Below are 18,638 nucleotides of genomic sequence, written 5' to 3' on the forward strand. Positions count from 1 at the left end.
CTCGATTTAATCACTGTTAGACCATTAATTTAAACTTATTACCTTGATTAGTTTAAAGTTATTAATAACTTTTGGCTTGCATTTGTCATTTTTAAGAAAATGAGAAAAATAAACATGATTATATTATATAAAATAAAATTATTTAATTATGAGTAAACTTTTTTTTGGAATTATTTTTTTTAACTTTTTATATTATTTAACTCCTACATAGGGATATTTACTTGAATTCTTAATTTTTAACCATATTTGGCGTGAACAATAACTAAATAATTATCCAACAATATTTTTATATTTATTTAGTAACAAAGTTGAGAATTCATACATGCCCAAATTTTATTTTTAATTTTATTTTTACTTTAAAATTAATTATCTTATTTTGCAAATATATTTTGGATATGCAAATAATATATAAGTCTCAACTTTTTTTTTAAAAAATTGAGTTTTAAAATATAAAATTGAATATTAAAATATATTTTAAATATTATTTTGAGATATTTTATTAATTAAAAATAATAAAAAGTATAAATATTTTTATTTTTTTAACAATAATTATATTAATGCATTTAAATATATAATATTTTAATATAAAATGACATAAAAATTAAAAAAAATTAATTTTTATTATATTTTATATTTTTAAAAATTTTAATATTTTTTTATTTGAGTATCAATTGGGCTTGACCTAAATTTTATAAAACTTATTCAAATATGTCTGAATAGACTTGAATATTAAAAAAATTATTATTTTTTTTTTTCAGCTCGACTCTAAATATTTTGTATTGGCCGATTTAGTTTGACCTAAATTTCAAGATCTATAATTAAGCTCTTATTCTTCGATGAAAGAAGTGCATAATAGTGCGAGTATAAAAGCTGCAAACAAAGCGTTGACGAAGGAAGGGGAAAAAAAAAATTACAGCTATTAAGCTTGGGAAATGATCCATGATAGAATTGCACGTGATAATTTCCCTACGGTCCAGCTGTTGTTGGAAGCAAAACTTATTCACTTGGTAAAGAAAAAGCACATTCTCGGGCTAATTCATCAATTAGATGTCTTGACTACTTTTGAAGGTCATCTGCAAAACCAAATATTTTGGATTTTCTCCGCTACAATTTCTTCCTCATCCACCCTAAGGCGATCTGAAAGCTTCACCAGCATAACGCACACTTCCGAGTTCCTCCTCAATGCGGAGAAGCTGAAATATAATTCAAAGCATAATTGAAGGACAATGTCACAATGCTAAGCGCTTATCTTTTGTATTGTATACAGAAACTGATATACAAAACGTAGTTGAAAAACTACTTACTAGACACGGTGCTGCTTATGTTTAAACAAAATTGAAATTTAATAGTTAAGGCATTCGGATGTGGTGTTCTGGACAACTCATGCTGTCTGATCAAGCAGTTACATATGGTTCTGACTGTTGAGTTTTAACTTCTGACTTCAGAGAAAATTGATTGTAATGACAAGTAGTTACTTTTACAAGTAGTCACATCAAAATTCAGAGAAAATTTCTTCCGACTATGCATATCAATACTTGAATTCCTGGTTCTGCTTGTACGCACTTCTTAATTTACCAAGCGAGCCCCAAGCACCAGTATTTAATGTAGTCGCCCTTCTTTATGAAAGAATCCGATAATGCTCAGATTTAAGAGGATTTTAATTTGGTGTAGCATTTAATGTATTTTGTCAACGTCATGCCACAGACAGTCCAAAATCCCGAAGCACAGAGGAAGAAGTAAAACATGATTTCAATTACCTGATTATACTTTGCCAATCGCTCACTTCGGCAGGGGGCTCCAGTTTTGATCTGGAAGAGAAAACTCGGATAATGAACACCAATGCAATGACATTATAAAACACTTTACTGTAGAGTTCAGAAGGTTCAGGATAGGAAACCTGTCCACTAGCCAAACCAACAGAGAGATCAGCTATGAAGTTATCCTCAGTTTCACCACTACGGTGACTAACCATGACACTCCAACCTGCTGCCTTTGAATCAAGAGCAGCCTGAATGGATTCAGTTACTGACCCAATCTGATTAACCTGCAGACAAATAATATAAAAATATAATTAGCAAATTGAAGCATTCAAAGGCATGTCTCCAACTAGTTCTGCCACATGGACCTTGATGTATCAATTTGGATTATTAGACAGCCGATTAATAAAACTAATCTAAAACAAGCTGTGAAGAGGATTGGGTGTAAATACAGGCAAGAAACTTCAAGCGAAAAATGTAATACATGTGCATACATGCATTTTGGACCCAACAGAGAAAAATCCTACAGGTATCCTCACCTTCAGAAGCAAACCATTGCAGGCCTTCTTCTGGATGGCTTCTGATATCCTCTTTGGATTTGTAACTAATAAATCATCTCCTACAAGTTGAATATCAACTGAAGACAGTAGCGAAGCCCAAGAGCCCCAATCATCTTGGTCAAATGGATCCTCAATTGACACAATGGGAAACTCTTTGACGAAGTCCTTGTATAGTTCACAAAGACTCTGGGCAGAATGAACATGAGCTCCATCATTTGGCTGTTTTTTAAAATTCAGATCATACTTGCCATCCTTAGTGTAAAACTCCGAGGCAGCAACATCCATACCAATTTTGATCTAGCATCATTGTATTGGTTTCTAAATCAATCAAGTGAGTCCTAAAATTTCAGAAAAATTGAAATATTGAAAGCAATGCCTACCTTGCCGGTGTAACCAGCCTTCTCGATGGCATCAATAAGTAAAACCAGTCCCTCCCTGTTATCCTGAACATTTGGAGCAAATCCTCCTTCATCTCCGACATTACAAGCATCTTGTCCATATTTTGCCTTGATTATTCCCTTTAAAACATGGTAAACTGTAACCAGTGGAATAAATAAGAGGAAATCAATTGCCACAACTCAAGATTTCAAGTAATCATGAAACATATAACTCTACAGTAAAATAAGCCATCAGAATAGAAGTTTGCATCAATATGTGCAGAGACATAGTATCAAATGCATCCAGTTTAATGCCATAATGAGAAAGCACACATGTTAAAATGTAGTTGTAGTCATAAAGCACTAAGTTCCTAACCTTCACTACCCATGCGGAGGGCTTCAGCAAATGAAGTTGCTCCAACTGGTAGAATCATAAATTCTTGCATAGCCAGGTTGTTTCCAGCATGACTGCCACCATTTATGACATTAAAAGCTGGGACTGGCATGACAAGTTCCTTAGTTCCAGAAATCTCCTGGATGTGCTTGTACAAGGGAACTCCTTTTGCTCCTGCGCCAGCTCTGCACACACTCAGCGAAACTCCCAATATTGCATTAGCCCCAAGTTTAGACTTGTTAGGAGTTCCATCTATTTCCAGCATGATAGCATCCACATCAGCTTGATTCCTTGTACAACAGAAACAGACACGTCAAACTTTACAGCATATATGCAGATCATACTTGCATCTGTGGTGAATACCAGCAAGATTTTCCGCCCTTCTTTCAAATATATAGAGTCACAATTTCTTGACGGGATAAAAGTTCATTTCTACAATAATGAACACTAAAGTATTACTTTACGGAACAGCCAACCATCGGCCTGTAAAATTAGGATGGGTTCTATCCATGGTCGTTGGGATCTCCTTAAAAGGATTGAGAAAATCTGTTCTAGCTCAAAATTACTCCAATCATCTAAAATGGATTCGATTTATGGATGATGATGCTTCTTCTGGAGCCTCTCATACAAGGCTACATCACGACATTAGTCTTCCAAGTTGTAATACATGCAAATTAATAAACTGAACACAAATCAAATACTCGCAAAACGAATATCTACTCGAACCATGTTATCGATAGATCCATGTCACGTGCAACTTATCCAAGCTAACAGCATCAACGCAACTTGCCGAACAAAAACAAGATAAATTGAAAGTAATCAAAGAAGTTTCGTCAATGTTCGGGGCATCACATCAGAATCCAAATTTACCTAACATCCAGACCAAGAAGCTTGGGGCCCAACACTTCATTGATGTTCTTAACGGCATTGAGAACTCCTTTACCACCAAAAACGCTTTTATCCCCGTCCCGGAGCTCCAGAGCCTCGTAAATTCCAGTGGAAGCCCCACTGGGGACAGCAGATCGATAAAGCTGGTCAGTGACAAGATCAACCTCGATGGTGGGGTTCCCTCTGCTGTCAATAATCTGCCTGGCCTTGACAGACTTGACGGTGCTTTCCCTCGATACCTCGACTGCGGAAGAAGGGGATGCAAAGGTGATGGAGCTCCGGACGACGAGAGAGCTCGATTTGAGAGGCGTGGGAAACGAGAGGGAGGTGGAGGATTGAGACTGGGGCAGAGGGGAAGAGGAGATGAAGGGAGTTCTGAGGAGAGGTTTGGAGGGGTGCAGAGCTAAAGAAGCCATTCGGTTGGGAATCAAATGATGAGACAGACAGAGAAGGAAGGAGAGAGGTTTTAGGGTATATATGAAGGTACAAGCGTGGGAAAGTCCGTCAAGGGGCGATGAAAGCTCTCCAATAAATTATAAAAGTGCGGCCTTTTGGTGTGGTCGTTGGAGGTGGAGGCGTTAGGAGTTAGGCGTCAGAGACTGAGAGGAACAGCCTAACAGGGCGCTGGCTGGGTAGGTGTGTGCATGCTCGCTTCCGTTTTGTTTTGACTTGAGCTATTACAATACAATTATTACAGCTCTTCAAAAATATGTGCAAAACTGTCTCTGCTTTTTCTAGCTCTTAGCTAGCCTTGTGTAACCCAAAAAAAAAAAGTGCAAAACTTTTTACTAAAAATTAATTTTAAGAGGATAAAATTACGAGTAAAATATATTACGAGTGTCTTGTGTTATTGACAAACCATAGATGGCATGACTAAATTTACATTGTGTAATGCATGTGTCCTGTATATTTAAATCAGAAAAAATATTTATAGATTACGAATGATATATATATTAATATATATATATATATTAATAAAATTGATTTTAGAAATCTGACAAGAAGTTTGCTCCAATGAGTCAAAGTAATCAATGATTAATTGTCCTAGTTGTAGCACTAAAACTCTCTGCGTGTGTGAGGTCCAATATTCATATCCTATTTTGATATATGGGTGCGTGATTTACGTTTATTATTAATTATTAATATTAATTGTTGACTTAAAAAAAAAGGGTCAAAGTATGTTCACAGTTCTTTGGCATAATTAACTAGACTAATCCCTCCATTGCATGTGGATTTTGAAAAACGAGGGTGCAATTCATTTAGTGTTATTTATTATAAAACGTTCAATTTTATTACAATTAAGCTATTTAATCTATTAGTATTATATATGATCGCACATGCCGTATCATTTGGTGCTCTTTTAGATGAATCAATATCATAATACTAGATAATAGACAATCCTGCACCATATAAGGCTTGAGAAATGAATTGAAATTCATGATTTGTGATTGATACCATTTGTTTAGTGATGGCGTTGCACAAATTTTATAACCATCTCATGCCTTTTCAACAAGGGAGATTTGCAAATAAAACGACTGAAAATGCACAAGTTGGATATAAAATTTGCACGACCAGGCCACTGAAAAATAATAATCTCACTTTAAAATTCACCTATTTAAAGTTAAGGTTAAATTAAATTATCCAAAAGAGTACGCCAGTGACAATAAATAAATAAATAAATGGCGTTGCTGATGCCAATGAAGTTCTCCAACGACCCACGGGAAAAGGGCATTTCTAATTTTCTATATCCAGCAGTAATTTTTTTTAGTAGAAAAAAATGGTGTATTAGTGTAATTAATACCTTTAGAGGATGGATAATTGTGATTTGTCCGACTGGTAATCATACTTTCTGTTGAAAATGTGGAGTTTTGAGACGAACGCTTAGTTTTCGCAAGATAAGTGAATGTGTTTTGGAGGGGGACGAAACATGACTGAGTCTTAGCTTGCAGAAAATAACATCCACATGATCGTAATCCCATAACAGACGTACATGTTAAAATGGCACTAAATTTAGTGCTAATGGTCGTATAACCCAATTCATCACGTCACTGGCAGTACTGGCTCTCCGTTGTTGCCTTGCGTCCTCACACTCACACCTCAAGGCTCAAGGCTCGTAATACAGTGCACGTATCTCGATCGGAGTTAATTTGGATTCAAAGTAGCCATCTTCGATCTCCAGGAAGAAACCGTACTAGTAACTGCAATTTATAACGACCTTGGGACGTGCGTGTGCCCAGTAACGGTCATCCTGGATGTGGCTCCAACTGCCCAATCAAAATTACAATTTTACCCCAGCCATGACAGTTACCATTCATATTCCTCACTCCCGCATTACCCTTCTCTTCTGATTCTCTCCATTCGCCTCGCCATGTTTCGCGTCAGCAACACCCTCGTTGGTGCCGTCAACATTCTCACTCTCCTCCTCGGCGTCGTCTCCATCGGCTTCTCCATCTTCATCCACGTCCGAGGCGGCCAGGCCTCCGATTGCCAGAAAGTTCTGCAGTTGCCGCTGTTGGTGGGCGGCGTTTTCATCACCGTCCTCTCCGTGCTGGGAATTGCCGGCTCTTTATGCAGGCTCAATCTGCTTCTGTACGTCTACCTCTTCGTCACCTTCTGCTTGATTATAGCGCTCATCGCTTTCACCATCTTCGTGCTGTTGATAACCAACCAGAAGGTGGGCCAGAAGGTGTCCGGCCAAGGGTATAAGGAGTACAAGACATGGGATTTTCATAACTATTTGCAGAGGTATGTGCTGAACGACAAGAACTGGGCTGAGATCAAGAGTTGCCTGATGGACACCCACGTGTGCCGGAATCTCGCCGTTGCGGGCAAATCTCTCATCTACAAACAACTAACGACGATGCAGGTTATACACTTTTTGCTGTTAATGACTCGTCATATTTATATCTGTTTGTAAATCGAGGGATTTGGCGTTATAAATAAACGGCGTGATTTTGCAGACGGGGTGCTGCAAGCCGCCGGCAGCGTGTGGATTCACAATGATAAACGTAACGTACTGGGAGGCGCCAAAGGCGGGTGCGGCGGCGACCGACGCGGACTGTAATACGTGGAGCAACGAAGAAGACAAGCTGTGCTACGATTGCAATTCGTGCAAAGGAGGAGTGCTGGCCAACATAAGGAAGCAATGGAGACGAGTGGCCATAATCAACACGTGCGTGCTGTTGGTGCTCATCGTCATCTACTTCTTGGGCTGCTGTGCCATCACAAACAATCGTTCCGATAGGCATCGCTCCAAGTGCCTCGCACCATAGCTTCTATCCCTGCGAGCTTTGCCCTTTCTTTATTTATATTTTCTTAGGTGCAGCTGCCTAGAATTCTGTTTTTAGGATTAATCCCGTGCACGTTTCATTTGGTTTCAGATCACGTACATAACTGCCTCATGAATCATCATGTGTGTTCTTGTATTGGAAATTTGGTATCAACAAAAAGTGCCATATATATTATATAAGCCAATTAATCACTTATGAATACGGTTCCTTAATATCAATGCGTGTTACTTTCCTTGCACACGAAATCTTAGATGTTATTGATGTCTTAAATCAAATCCCCGGGCGTATATACAGCTCTTTTTATGGACATGAATCCAATTCTTATGCTGTTTACTTTTTTAAATGAATATGGACGTGAATGCTGTATTTATCATGAAGAAAAAGGTGAATAGAGTGGTGTCATGCGGTTGAAAATGTACAATAAACTCCGGCCTGAGTACTATATTTGAAAAGGTGGTCAAAAGAGGCAAGCTGGGTGATAAAAAAGTGTCGATGTTGAAGGTAGGAAGAGAAATTAATGGAAGGAAGAGGAATGCGAACGGAAAATTAAAAGGTATCTGCAAACGGAGTCAACGTCAGTTCTTGGAGGTTCTTCTCATTCCCCACAGTTGGTCATATTGTGTTGGTATTAGACCGAATAGCCAAACAAGGAAAACTGCTTAACTACATGGTTTTGGCTTAATCCCCAGCCACACAGCTGATCCAAGCAGGTAGCAGACTTATGCCTAAAGAGGGGGAAAACAAGTAGGTGCACGCGGTCTTCCTCTTCCCCGACTTCAATTGTATGAATTTCTACCATCTTAAACTAAACACTTGTTATCAAGCTCCTAAAAACTGGACTAATTAAAACACTGATTCAAAGATTAATGGTTAAATCATAATCAAACTATAGTCATAGACAAGAAAAGTTATTAAATAAATTAAAACATTGGTTTAATAGTTTACTGTGTCAACTTGGCGGGTTGACCTAAATTTTCATAATATACTTGTTATATGCTCTCAAAATAAACAAAAAATATTGACAACAAAATGTAAAGTGAGAAGAAACAACGACTCCACACGCGCTACCTACATCTCATTTCATGATAAGAATTTTGATTCTTTTAAGTTACAATTTTGTATGATGTCTCAGAAATGGGAGACGGAGAGAAATGAACAAATAGAAACTAATGTCGAAAAACATTACCATTAATGGCAAATGAAAGTAAAATCCGTGACAACCCTTGTCTAGTCGAAACACCAATAGCAAGCAATTGCTAGTATAGCAAAACCAAACTCATTTTTCTATAACAAGAAGTGCGGCAGATACTCGGACGAATTTAATTAAAGAGCAATGGAAGACTGGTTGTGGTTGCCACCTCACTTGAGAAAAGTACAAGGAACAAGAAGAGATAAGCCACCAGTGAAGTTAAAAGCTCAATCGTCCGAGTCGGGCGAAGCAACAGAGGTGGGTTATTTCATATTTGCCACCACCAATGAACCACTGACCCAGCCAGCTTCTAGATCTCCAAATCTACATTTTAACAAAAATTAGACACTGATAAAAACAAGCAAAACGAGAACCATAGGTTGGTTGGTGCAAAGCTGTTTCTATTCTCTTCCAACTCACCCAATTATACATGCTCTGCCCAAATACAAGGAATGGGCAAAGAAACCTTGTGGTTGTCAGTGGTAATATTAACCATTCAGAACCAACAACCCTCCATCCGATTGAGGGACGGCTAGCTATTACTCCACATTCACACAAGCTACAAAGCAATTCTCATCGCACTCCCCCGCCATCGTCAGTGCAGCTGATTCAACCTCCACATGGGAATTGCAATCTATCGCCAAAACCATCGGATATTGAAGTTGTGGTGGAGACACAGAAGAGAAGGTAGCCTCACAAGAAATGATGGCAATGAATTTGCCAGACAAGATGCATGGTAATGGAATTCTGCGATGACCCTTTAGACTAAGGTCAACGCAATAATCACTATCCATTTATCTTTAATGATTGTTGCTTCATGGAATTGTCACGGTGTCGGGAGTCATTCTCTTTCTGCTATCATTCATCATTTGGTTAGTACCTTTCACATTGATGTTCTCTGTCTAGCTGAACCTCGAATTAATGGAACCCAAGCAGAAAAGGTTGTGAGAAAATTGGATTTTGATCATTGGATAAGGGTTGAAGCCACAGGATATACTGGAGGGATTTGGGTCCTTTGGAATGCTAATGTAATTAAGGTTGATTATGTTGGATCCTCTACCCAAACTCTTCACTGTAAAATCACTGAATTGATATCTCTTCAAACATCTTTTGTTACATTTATGTATGGGGAAACACAAACAAATAAACACAAAGAATTGTGGAAAATTCTTGTTTCACTTTTGAGAGACTTAAGTCAGGAAGCATAGTTAGTAATTGGGGATTTCAACTGCTTTTTGAACCTTTCGGATAAATATGGAGGTACACCTCCTTTGCTACAATCTATGTCTCAGTTTCAAAACTGTATCATTGATTCTAACCTCATCAAAGTACCTTTTGTGGGAGATCGCTTCACTTGGGAAAAAAAAGAGGTTAGAGAAAGATTAGATTGGACCTTTTGAGAATTACAGCCACATTTCAAGGTCTTTCATGGTCTCAAATATAAATTAGATTATCGGCTACTAGTAGTCTCTGATAGTACATACTTTATGAGGAGCAGAAGGCAAAAATGCTTTATGTATCAAGCAGCCTAGGCTCTTGAAGATGGGTTTTCAGATATGGTGAAGGCAATATGGGAGAACAGAGATTAGACAGATAGGGCAATTAATTTCAACAATGTTGCCTCTGATTGGAATGAAAAACAAGTTGGCAGCATCCTAAACCATAAAAATGAGACTCTTAAAGGAATCAAAGGGATCGACAAGAAGTGACAATCTTGTAATCACCAGGGATTATTCAGGCTTGAAAAGCAATTGTGGTAAAATTATCAGAAATTATTGGCACAAGAGGAAATGATATGGTACCAGAAATCTAGGTGTAATTGGCTCTAGTGGGAAGACAAAAATACCAAGTACTTCCATGCTACTATTGTAATGAAATGCAAGAGAGGTAATATAGAGGCTCTATAAGATGACCTAGGGAATTGGATTGTGGATAAAGAATAGCTTAAAAGGATGGCCTGTGATTTTTATAAAAACCTTTATTCTAGTGACCTAAATGTGCAAAGGGACACTGTTTGGCCAAATGACTTTCCCACTCTTGATGATAATGAAATTTGTTATATTCAAGATGGACTAACAGCTATGGAGATCAAGAATGTTGCATTTTGTATGGGGGCTTTCGAGGCTTCACGACTAGATAGTTTACAAGCACATTTCTTCCAAAGTCAATGGAAGTCAGTGGGTAGCAAAAACTTTGATCTTGTTAAGGAGGTATTCTCCAGTCCCTCAAAGATCAAGGATATCAACCACACAAATATCATACTAATTCCTAAGGCTGAACATCCAACATGACTCAAAGAGTTTAGACCAATATCATTATACAATGTTAGTTTCAAAGCTATAACCAAGATCATTGCTAACAGGTTGAAGAGTGTAATGAATAAAATCATCTCCCCAAATAATGCAGCTTTATTATGGGACACCAAGGTCGTGATAATGTAATAACGATGTGAAACAAGAAGGACAGCAAAGGGTATATGGCAATAAAAGTAGATATGGAAAAGGCCTATGATAGACTTGATTGAAGAGACCCTCCATAGTGTCAGGCTACAACAAGATTTCATCAGATTAATCACAGCATGTGTATCTCTGGTTACCATAAAAGTCTTAATCACAACACGTGGAGTCTGACAAGGGGACCCATTCAATCCATATCTCTTTGTTTTATGCATGGAAAGACTAGGGCATTTGATCAAAAAAAAGATAAAGGACAAAAAATGGAGACATTTCAAATTGAGTTCTAAGGGGCCAAACATATCACACTTATTATTTATCAATAATTTATTTTTATTTGTTGAATCCTCTCAGACTCAAATCGAGATCTTGCACGATATAATGAATACTTTTTGCAAGGCATCTTTGCATAAGATCAATTTGAACAAATCCAAGGTCCTTTTCTCAAAAAATATTCACTTCAATCATGCAAAAGAATTGAGTGATTTATGAGGGATTGGCTTAACAGCAAACCTTAGTAAATACCTGAGGGTACCATTGATTCATCATAGAGTCTCAACAACAACTTTTAGACTAATCCTTTAGAGAGTGCAGAAGAAGTTATCTACTTGGAAAGGGCGATATCTCTCCCTAACAGGACAGGCTGTCTTCATTAATTTTATTATTAGCGCCATCCCTAACTATCAAATGCAAGCCATGCTCATCCTAAAAGGTATCCTAAATGATATTGAGAAAGCTAGCAGAACCTTTTACTAGAATCAAGGACAGGAAGGGAGGAAAATTCATCTAGTGGCTTAGGCAACCATAAAGCAAAATAAGGAAACTGGCGGCCTCAATTTCAAAGACCTTCATAAGCAAAATTGGGCATTTATTATGAAATTATGCTAGAATTTGATAACAAATCCAGAGGCTTTTTAGGTCAAATGCCGTAGAATGAAATATAAATGTGGAGAAAGGGACCTTTTAAAGGTTGTAAAGAAAAAGAAGGCATTAATGGTCTAAAACAGTATTGTCTTAGTTTGGGATACCTTTATGGAAGGAGTGGGAAAGAAAGTCAATAATGGCAGAACTATAAGATTTTGGTGGGACTTATGGACTCCACTCTAAGAACCACTTGTGTACTATACATCTCAGAATCCTTCTTTGTTACACAGAGAGGTAACTGTGAATCATTTTGTTCTATCCAATGGTAATTGGAATGTTGAGGAATGGACTCAGTACTTTCCTAATTGGGTGATTTAAAAAATTATAATGTTAAACCCGCCACGTGAGGGAAGGGATGATTTGTTTGTTTGGAGATCATCCTCAAATGGACGATTTAGTATGAAGGCGGCCTATAACTACTTGCAAAATTTCAACACCACTACTACAAGAACCTCTCTGGATGAAAATGTGGCACCGACCAATCTTTAAAAGAGTGAAACACTTCTTTTGGCATATTTTTCATGGGAGACTTCCCACAAACCTGCTCAAAGCAAAATGTGGTTTTATCACTTAACAAATGTTATCCTTTTGAGTGTGATAGAGAGGACAACATAATACAATATTCTCTGAGAGTGTGAAATTGCTAGAGAAGTTTGGCTTTCCTTAATTAACCCTATATATTTGTCTTCTTTTCTTTCTTTTAACTTGCAGGAATGGCTAAAATACAACTCACAGCATGAATTGGGTAGAGCTTGATAAAATAATTTTTCTTTGTGTGTTGGATGCTATGAAAGAATCGATGCAAGAAAGCTATGGAAGGAAAACATCTTAATGCATCTGAAATTGTTCAAAGCATCAAGTTTCATCTGATAAAAATAGAGGAAAATGGAAAATTCAAACATAAAATTTTTCAAAAAATGGAAGGCTTAGAGGAGAAATAAAGACATCCCCTGACTGGTTATTACAGGCTTGATACAGACGGATCAATCATTCAAGAGGGATGTGCTATTTGTAAAGGGGTCATTAGGAATTCAAGTGGAGATTGTATTATGGGATTCTAAAAACGACTTAGTTTCTTACCACCTGTAGCTGTTGAACTTCAAGGTCCCATGGAAGGATTGAGAATTAGTAAATAGTATAATTTTACTCAAATTTACTGTCATGTTGACTACATAGCTTTGATTCAACTTTTGCAACAGGGACGTATGCCAAATCATCCACTTAGGCAAAGGTACATGAAGCTAGACAACTCTTATCTTCTGCTGAAAACATACATGTTCAATACTCTAATAGAGAGATCAATCATGTGGCAGACTATCTTACAAAGGAAGTACATAATGTGACTGATTGCTTTAGTCTTTTGAATACACCCGCACTAGGTTGTATTGGTTTCTATCATCTAAATAGAAATGTGTAATTTGTTTTGTTTATTTTTGGTCTAGAGTTAGGAATTTTCAAGCCTAGGCTTGTCTTGTAATTTCAATAAAAAATACATGCTCTGCCTAAGCTCTTCGTTTTCTCATTAAGAAGACATATGCATGCTGCCAAAGAGATTGCCACCTACAGTAATAGATTAAGTTACAAGCACTCGCATATAGTAGATTCCAGATTCCTCCTAGTCTGAGTAAGGGGAAAGGGACCTTAAATGACTAGGATTTTAGTAATACATCATCTCATATGATTACAGTCCTTAGATCAAGTACCATTCCATTTTAGACTCACGCACACCTGACAAAAATCTGGAGTTCTACAATTTTTTTATTAACAAGCGCAATGTTTTTGTTTTGTTTTTCAAGGGGAAATTTGAGAATATTATGTATAGATTACAAATTATGCACAAAAATATAAAAGTAGGTCCACTCTCAGCAGAATTCATAATACTCCAGCCACCCATGAAGGCAAAGAGGGAACAATAATCTTCTTAGGATAACATCAGTTGGGGAAAATTCAACATAGTTGAGCAAGTTTCGAACCTAAGGTGGAGACTCCTCTACTTTCTTTTCAACCTACTTTTCAGATTGATTTTTATTTTCTTCCTTTATCTGAAGCTAGCCATCAGTATTCTTTTCAGACGCAGCTTCTATAGATTCTTCACTTCTCTCATGTCCAACATATTGTTGCAGCAAAAAATTTCTTAATCCCCAAACTTCTTCCTCCAAAGCATCATGGCGCTTATGCCAAGGCACCTGTGAGGATCCCAAATATTAGTTTGAGGAAACCTTTAGACGTTGCCTACAAAGAAGAGAATGTGTGTGTGTGTGCACATGCGCGTAAGAAGGAAAAGAAGCACAAAGAACTATATCTAAGTATCAAAATAGAAAAATTTAAGAGTTTAGATAAATTTCAATATAATTATATTCAACTAACTCTTAGATTCAAAGGTTTAAAAATTAACTGATAGAACTTAAGATAGGTATAGAAAATTAAGAAAAGTAAATATCTATTAATGTATGAACTTAAAATCTAATTTCATAATACTAACAAAAGAACATAGAACTGATAGAGAAAAATAAAAAGAATAAATTTATTTAGATGATATAGGACAAGAATCTCATTCTATATTTCTCTTAATAGTTACTCTTAAGATGATCTCCAAAAGGCCAAAGTCTTAATCGTCTGTTTTATTCATGATATATTTGTTTCTCAGTTACTAAGCATATTTATAATGATAAATACAATATAAAATAATGAATAAAATTTAGATAATTAAATAAAAACTACATAAAATCTCCTAAAATCTATATATGGATGAAATATTGAATAAAATGTAAAGAACTAAACATCTAAAAATCTAAATAACTAGACATCTGGATAAATATCCAGATATCTAAATAAATATCTAAATAAAATCTAAATAATAAAAAATATCTACAATAAATAAAATAATATTTATTTTTAATATATCTCTAACTTTTCAAATTATCCATTATCCCACCATAATCGATAATCCATCAATACTCCCCCTTGAAAACTCGCCTTATCCTTAAGGTGAGACATAGGCAATAGCTTTCTTGTGTATCTAGAGGTTTAAATGAGAGTAATAGGTAAATAGCAACATATCCAATGTAGGTTCCAAAAGGTTGAACAAGAGGCTATATGGAAACATTAAGGATAAAATTGTAGTTAGACATACTATCCACCAAATTTGATAGTCTTACCACAGCTGAAACACAGCCCCATCTCTTATTGTCACTGCTATTTGGCTCCTATGGAAGTTGTGTTGGTAGAAATCACAAATGCTAGCTTGTGAGGAAATGAGGTCAAGGTTTCTAGCTAAAAGGAGTTTGAAGTCAACACTAATGTTTCATTAAAGTCACATACAGTTTGATAATGTCCAGAAGGAAACAAGGGCTAGCTTAGTATGGTTTTGTGGGACAGTTTTGGGCCCATGAGATTTTTGGGCTTCTCATATTCAAAGGCCAAACCGGTGGCCTTATAAACTAACCTAGGTTTATGCATCCTCAAATTTGAGCTCCACCTTAAGGCCTTTTATAAAAACTCCCAAAAGGTAAATATTATGGCCAATCGTTCACACAAGTAGAGGGCCTAGCAAATTCCAAACTATACTCTTGCACAAAACTAGCTGCACAAGTATTCATATGGCTTCTGATATGCTAAAGGCCCATAATTTTCTTGTAACACCTCTACTAATTCTTCCTAATAGAGGATTGTATGCTTCATGTTAATATAAGTAAGGAAATCATGAGTGTCTCCTTGTAAATACCTCAATATAATATCAACTTTGAAATTTTTAAAAGTGTGATAATATCAAAAATAATTTTCAACCTCTAAAATCCATGGCTGCAAATCTCCACCATCATACTTGGGAAAAGGTGTTCTAGAAGATAAATGATAATAGGATATGAGGGGGTGGTGAAATTGTAGGTTTGTGAAGAAAGAGTGCGGAATAGGTGAGTACCATCTTTGGATCAAGTGGCTCTAATACCAAATGATAGAATCTAAGATAGGTAGAGAAAAATAAGATAAATCTCTATTAATGTATAAAAATAGAATCTAACTTCATAGTATTAATAAGAGAACATAAAATTGATAGAAAAAAATAGAAGGGATAAATCTATTTAGATAATATAGAACAAGAATCTCATTCTACACTTATCTCAATAACTATGCTTAGGAGAATCTCCAAAAGGCTAAAATTTTAAATGTTTGTTTTATTCATGATATGCTTGCTTATAAGTTGTTAAGCATTTTTATAATGCTAAATACAATCTAAAATAATGAATAAAATCTACATAACTAGATAAAAACTAAATAAAATCTCCTAAAATCTACTCCTTCTGTTTCTATTTGTAGGAATTAATTTATTTTTTTATATAAACAAAATCACATTTTCTAATAGGCATTTATTGCAAACTTTTTAAACTATCCTTCATAATTTTATCATTCATACTCATAAAAAATAATTAATGAAAGCTTGACTAACACAATTAATAAAGAGTATTGTAGTCTGATTTTTTTATTTTCAGACACAATTAATATAAGTAACTAATTTTCTTAAATTATGTGATACAGTTTTTTTCTTCTATATATAGAAACGAAGAGAGTATATCTAAATAAAATCTAAAGAACTAAACATCTAAATAAAATTTAAATAACTAAATGTCTAAATAAATATCTAAATAAAATAAGAACAAATATTTAAATAAAATCTAAATAAATAAATATCTAAATAAAATTTAAATAATCAAAAATATCTAAAATAAAATAAAATAATATTTATTTATTATATATATCTAACTTCTCGAATTATCCATTATTGCACTATAATCGATATTCTATCGTTAACAAAAATCTTCTACTTTTGCAATGCATTTAGCAAGCTAAACTAAAGTGACTCATGAATAACTTTACGCGCTTCCACCCCTATCAATGAACACAAACCCGAGTGTTAAACTATACTTAAAGGAAACAATAATAGTTTGGGATATTCTGGCCAAATCTGGGATAAATCTATTAAGATGATATAAAATAAGAATCTCATTCTACACTTTTTTCAATAACTATGCTTAGGAGAATATCCAAAAGGCCAAAATCTCAAATGTTTGTTTTATTCATGATATGCTTGCTTATAAGTTGCTAAGCATTTTTGTAATGCTAAATACAATCTAAAATAATGAATAAAATTTAGATAACTAGATAAAAACTAAATAAAATCTTCTAAAATCTAATCCCTCCATTTGTATTTGTAAGAAAAACTACCACTTTAATTTATTTTTTTATACAAACAAAATCACATTTCCTAATAGGCATTTATTGCAAACTTTTTAAACTACTCTTCATAATTTTATCATTCATACTCATAAGAAATAATTAATGAAGGCTTGATTAACACAATTAATAAAGGGTATTGTAGTCTAATTCTTTTATTTTCAAACACAATTAATATAGGTAATCGATTTTCTTAAATTATGTGATACATTTTTTTTTCTCTTACATATAGAAACAAAGAGAGTATATCTAAATAAAATATTAAATAAAATCTAAAGAACTAAATATCTAAATAAAATCTAAATAACTAAATATCTGAATAAATATTTAAATAAAATAAGAACAAATATTTAAATAAAATCTAAATAACAAAATATCTAAATAAAATTTAAATAATAAAAAATATCTAAAATAAAATAAAATAATATTTATTCCTAATATATATCTAACTTCTCAAATTATCCATTATCCCATTATAATCAGTATTCTACCGTTAACAAAAATCTTCTACTTTTACAATACATTTAGCGAGCTAAACCAAAGTGACTCATGAATAACCTTACACACTTCCACCCCTATCAATGAACACAAACTCGAGTGTTAAACTATACTTAAAGGAAACAATAACAGCAAACTTTATTCTATTAGATGGGATTAGTTACATAAATTGTATGACATCATTATGCTCTTTCAACAAACAAATCTTTGGATATATTATTAACTGAGAAGTCTCATTCAATAATTTTATTGAGTGCTCTTTTTATTCTTCTTCTACCCTTCTTTACATGATTTAAAGCAATTTGTTTCACTCTCCTCAGTAATACCTCTTATTGCTTTCATTGAATATGTCTAAACCATCTTAAACAATTTTCAACCACTCAAAAGAAGCAGGTACATATAATCACCCTTCTTGTTAGCCACAAAGGACCATTTACTAACAACTAGTGGAAGAAAAGTCGATGCATTTAATCTTAAATAGAAGCCAATGGTCCTAAGCTCATCTGAAAGAGCAGGGAATTAAAAGATGCTGGACAAGAAGCAAAGGAAACAAAAACAATAACTCTATGGAACTAACAGAATAAGAATTGATTTTGAGAGAATGCAACCAGGATAAGTTTAAATAAGCATATATGTTAGACAACTTGCCTGTTAACCAACAGATTAACCAATTCTTCATAAAATTCATGACTACAAATACCAAGTTACACCTACGTGCGAATATTCAAAATTGGATTTTTAATTATCTTAGCCCTGAGTGCTTACCTCATAGTATATATCTAAATGGTTCTAGCATTTTTTACGAACGGCAAATTTGTTTTTGGTACATTTAATATGATTCCTTTTTTTTTTTTTTTGGAAGAGTGGTTCCCCCCCCCCCCCCCTCCGGGACAATGACAGTAAACAATTAGTGTGGTGACTCCGGTCGTTATCCTAATAGCGCCCTGCGCTCCTGCTTGAATACTCATTCACATACGCACATTTCATCGACATGAAATTTGAAGCGAATTTTTATAATTATTTATTAAATATAAATTATAAATAATCCAACGCACTTTAATCTTCATACAAATAATGAA

At 34.9% G+C, this 18,638-nt stretch overlaps 2 protein-coding genes and 1 pseudogene across 2 annotated transcripts; 1 reads left to right on the forward strand and 2 right to left on the reverse strand.

Moving 5' to 3' along the window:
- Positions 1-899: 899 nt before the first annotated feature.
- On the reverse strand, positions 900-4,593 carry LOC129307866 (enolase 1, chloroplastic). The gene is made up of 7 exons (XM_054948804.1): positions 3,959-4,593; positions 3,071-3,378; positions 2,698-2,852; positions 2,297-2,614; positions 1,898-2,044; positions 1,758-1,808; positions 900-1,193 (listed from the first exon to the last, which is right to left on the reverse strand). Exons 1-7 carry the CDS (start codon positions 4,390-4,392, stop codon positions 1,128-1,130), a joined length of 1,479 nt encoding a protein of 492 aa, XP_054804779.1. The 5' UTR covers positions 4,393-4,593; the 3' UTR covers positions 900-1,127.
- A 1,062-nt stretch (positions 4,594-5,655) lies between these two features.
- Positions 5,656-7,442, forward strand: LOC129309037 (tetraspanin-11-like). Its single transcript, XM_054950381.1, has 4 exons — positions 5,656-5,730; positions 6,032-6,089; positions 6,139-6,842; positions 6,937-7,442. The coding sequence occupies exons 1-4, from the start codon at positions 5,656-5,658 to the stop codon at positions 7,246-7,248; spliced, it is 1,149 nt and encodes a 382-aa protein (XP_054806356.1). The 3' UTR covers positions 7,249-7,442.
- Positions 7,443-8,432: 990 nt separating this feature from the next.
- Positions 8,433-18,329, reverse strand: LOC129309039 (protein CHAPERONE-LIKE PROTEIN OF POR1, chloroplastic-like; annotated as a pseudogene).
- Between the last annotated feature and the right edge of the window lie 309 nt (positions 18,330-18,638).

This window comes from Prosopis cineraria, unplaced genomic scaffold (assembly GCF_029017545.1).
Source record: "Prosopis cineraria cultivar Desert tree isolate PC_DT_omini unplaced genomic scaffold, ASM2901754v1 PC4, whole genome shotgun sequence".
Classification (NCBI taxonomy): Eukaryota; Viridiplantae; Streptophyta; class Magnoliopsida; order Fabales; family Fabaceae; genus Prosopis; species Prosopis cineraria.